This window comes from Echinops telfairi, unplaced genomic scaffold, assembly GCF_000313985.2.
Source record: "Echinops telfairi isolate 266 unplaced genomic scaffold, ASM31398v2 ScPeMD7_23;HRSCAF=83, whole genome shotgun sequence".
Classification (NCBI taxonomy): domain Eukaryota; kingdom Metazoa; phylum Chordata; class Mammalia; order Afrosoricida; family Tenrecidae; genus Echinops; species Echinops telfairi.
Window position 1 is genome coordinate 43773666 of NW_022103920.1, and position 4110 is coordinate 43777775.

General features: G+C 31.5%; 1 protein-coding gene across 3 annotated transcripts in view; it reads left to right on the top strand.

The window, feature by feature from the left end:
* Window positions 1-4110, top strand: part of PHTF2 (putative homeodomain transcription factor 2) — a 129495-nt gene that overhangs the window by 83783 nt on the left and 41602 nt on the right. For all 3 annotated transcript variants that reach the window (XM_030885232.2, XM_045288781.1, XM_045288782.1), the window contains exons 6-7: window positions 118-283; window positions 1217-1381. In XM_030885232.2, the coding sequence (XP_030741092.2) occupies window positions 118-283; window positions 1217-1381 (331 nt within the window). The remainder of the gene's footprint in view (window positions 1-117; window positions 284-1216; window positions 1382-4110) is intronic.

A 4110-nucleotide genomic window follows, 5' to 3' on the forward strand; every position in this document is an offset into this window, starting at 1 on the left:
CGGAACTGTCAGTCCCGTTGTTTTCTCTTCCAGATCGTTCAGCCTGGAGTATCATTTTAAATGCAAATTTAGGAAAATACATCTATAATTAAACAAATTTTCTTTTCGTTTTTGCAGTTGCAGCAATAGTATTATTCTGTTCCGCTTCTAGTCCACATAGCATACCTCTGACGGAAGTGATTGAGCCGATATGGCTGATGCTGCTCCTGGGAACTGTGCATTGCCAAATTGTTTCAACAAGAACACCCAAACCCTCTCTAAGTACAGGGGGTAAAAGAAGAAGGTACTGTCTATTTGAAAGTGATCTTTTTTGTAGATTTCTGTCATTTGAATCCAAGACTATTCTTGTCTATTTTATGTTATCTTTTAAAGTTGACCTTTCAGAGTAAGACCTCCAGAATTAGCTACCAAATGAATTGGTTTCTGTTTGTTTCATGACTGTTTTGAGACCATGTCCCTGCTATTTGTCTTTCTTTCTTAAAGTTTATTTCTAGTAGCCTATTTTCCATCAAAGGAGATATAATCGGGCTTCAAAAAGTTCATCGACAAATCCATTATCTTTTAGTTCCATTTTTCCATGAACTTTTTGCATCTCCTCTAAAATCTTGGGTTTCTGAGATGATTTGGAGAAATTAACCAACAAGAAATTTCAACTATTCTTTATTTAATAAATGGTGTTTGATACTGCTTAATATTGCTTTTTAATTGACTATTGCCAGTCTCATTGGCCGCTCAACACAGTGAAGCTTTGTAAGAATCTATTGGAGCCTTTTAGATCTTGTTTTGAATATTCTTGCTATGAGATTACAACTTTCAGTTTTTAAAAGCTGAGGATTTGGCATATAAACCTGTCTTATTTTTAAAAAATCATACTATGTTAAATATATTGCTGATTATAACTATATTCTAAGTTTTTCTTCATCTACAGGTAAGTGGCACTCAAATGGAAAGAAATGCTATGTAACTATTTGCCCAGTGCAGTCCTTACAATGTCCACTGACCTGTCAGTATGAGCAAGAAATAATATTTTAATGTTTATAAAAATTGTTCTTGAATATGTTCTGTGATATGTGGATTAAATTTTATCTAGTACCTCTGAGTTTTTTATGCATTCAAGTTGCTGTGCTTATATTTACCAAAATGTTTGAATCACCACAGAGAAATTGGTTATTAAAAATGTAAAGCTACCTTCCACTTTTAATCTCTTCTGATGAAGGAAATTAAGAAAAGCAGCCCATTTGGAAGTACACAGGGAAGGAGATGGTTCTAGTACCACAGATAACACGCAGGAAGGAGCAGTTCAGAGCCCCGGTCCAAGCACCTCTTACAGTGTTGGCGCTGTCTTCAGAGATCTCTGGCATGCTGCTTTCTTTTTATCAGGGTTTGTATTTATTTATTCAAGGGCTTATTTGGCATAGAGATGCAGTATCCCTCTTCTGGCATTTCAGACTCAGTTAATATTCATGTTTACATAGATTGATCTCATTATGAATTTTGCTTGGATAAATTATAGATAGTAAAACAACAGAGCCCACAATACACTTTGAGATGTATAAATATGAGAATGGATATATATACTAGAAAAGTATCTTTAGCTAAAATTGTTTGATATTTGTTTCATTTATGGCTTCTGAAGCATGCGATTTCTTCTGCTAACTGATTAATTTATTTTTAAATTGTCTTTATTACTATGTGAGTTGGAAAAAATTTTGTTCTCCTGAGAACCTGCCTCAGTTATATAAATTAAGCATATAAGCGTTGTTATTAAAAGAATAAAGTATATACAGTAGTATAAAATTCTACTTTTATACATTGGGATTTTTGTTTAGTTTGTACCTAGCAATGAAGATTTATTAGTAAATAGGGAAATCACATTAAAGCACACTTAAAAAAATAAAATTTTGAATACTTAATTTACCGAAATCTTTTAAAAAAGTATATTACTAAGTTGCATGTAATTTGCATACCATAATATATTTGAAAAAAGGTAAAAAGCTGTGATGAAAACAATAAATTAATGAGAGTTGCAAATTTTAAAAATAAAGAAAAGGGATACTGTACTGCAAATAACTATATTCTGTCACTTTTGTTAATTCTTCTACTAATACAGTGTTTTCATCAATTTTTGATTTTTACTGATAATAACGTTTATCATGCATTATACAATTATGCAGCTATATCCTGAAAATTTTTCATTGTATTTTGATAAGTTTTCAAAAATCTAAATAATTAGCAGCAATTGATTAAGTAGATTCCCTGGCCATTTTAACCACTCACTTATTCTTTGTCCAGTGTATAAGTTTGATTTTTAAAATTCTTTTATATTGTGTTTCATTCTGCCTTGAATACTCACGCTCTGCCATTTAAAAAAAATTAGCTCTCCTTTCCAACCACAGGATGTAGTAGTGTTCTCTTAGGAAAATCAATTTTTTGATGATGAGGGCAATGAATGTACAAATGTGCTTTACACAATTGATGTATGTATGGATTGTGATAAGAGTTGTATGAGCCCCTAATAAAATGATTTAAAAAAAAGAATACCAATTTTTTGAATGTTTCTTGAGATCTTCAGATAAGCAATTATATATACATGGTGGATATATTTTCCTTTCTGGCAATTATTTAGTTGTCTAAAATTTTGTATTTTAGAATTTCGAACTTAGTGGACTGGGGTCTTTGGACACTCCATCATGTTTCTTTACTTAAATGAGACCCCAGACTTCCCGTATTCTTGCTTTGGCTATAGTGTGACTATAACTAGCCAAACCTAAACCCAAACGCAAACTCACTATCATCACGTTGATTCAATCTCATAGTAGTCATTGATAGTAGTAGTGGCTAACAACCCCAGATTTCTTCTTTTTAATAATGAAAACTACTTACTTAAATGTTTTTTAATAGTGTACTGTTTTCAGCTGTCTCATTTTAGGATTGTTTTGCCAGCACATGAATAAGCTTGCTTTAAACATTAACTTCCAAAAGATCTTAAGAAAATGTAAACTTTAGAATTTCTAAACTGAATTCTGAAATCCCAATAATGCTGTGTTCTTTGAGACAAAATGGAAGAAAGATGAAGCTTTTTACCTTCAGTAAAAAATTAGTCTCAAAAAAAAAAATTTGCAGTCTCAGAAACCCCCCCCAGGCAGTTCTACTGGGTCCTTTAGGGTCACCATGAGTCTGAGCTGACTCAATTGGCAATGACATTGGGTTTTTAGTTCAGGTAAAATTTAAGTTTGTCAGGAAAGGCTCAAACTGACAAGTTAACTGAAACTTGTTTAACAAAGTTATTTTTGGTGATTATGAACTGAAAAGCTGGATATTTCCATTGAGGTAGCTCAAGTAATATAACTGGTTGAGTGAAAAAAAGTATCACCGCACAAATAGCTTTGAGTATGATCTCTTGATGTTCTCTGAAAAAACATTGTTTTTAAATCCTGTATTTATAAATTGGAGAGACCCTGCTTATTATCTCTAAGTACATTTCATTCTCAAGATAATATTCTTTTAATACAAGACGGTATTTCTCATTTGAAAAAATTAGGAATTACTGTGAGAGAACTGTATGAAGTTTAGTAAATGAAGCCGAAGAATCAACTGAAAAAGGAAAAGCAATCATATTTAACGATTTAGTATTTAAATTTCAATGAATTGCTATATTTTTGCACAAGTAACATATGCATTTCACATTTTTTTGTTTTTGCCACTGTACACTCCTTCAAAGGTATTTTCATAAGCTCACTATGCTCAAATTTTTATAACAACACGCAAAATAACCAGCACAACACACTTTTGAAAATACCTTAAGTGGGATTGAATGTAGTGAGAGAAAGTATATAATAGCGCTATTTGCTTAAAAATAGTCTTTGTCTTAAAATAGCATAATTGTAGTTTTTACTGAAACAAAGCTAAAATCCTGAATTATATATATTTTTGGCTTAATACCTATTTCAGATAGACATTTGTTTTCTTTCGTGTTCTTTTTTTAAAATTCATTTGACCATTACATTATCACTGACAAGCAAACAGATTTTTTTTAAGTTGAGAAAGTGAGTTATATAAATTGATTCACTGTTTTCTCCTCCAGATTGTTCAACAAAACAGCAACAACAT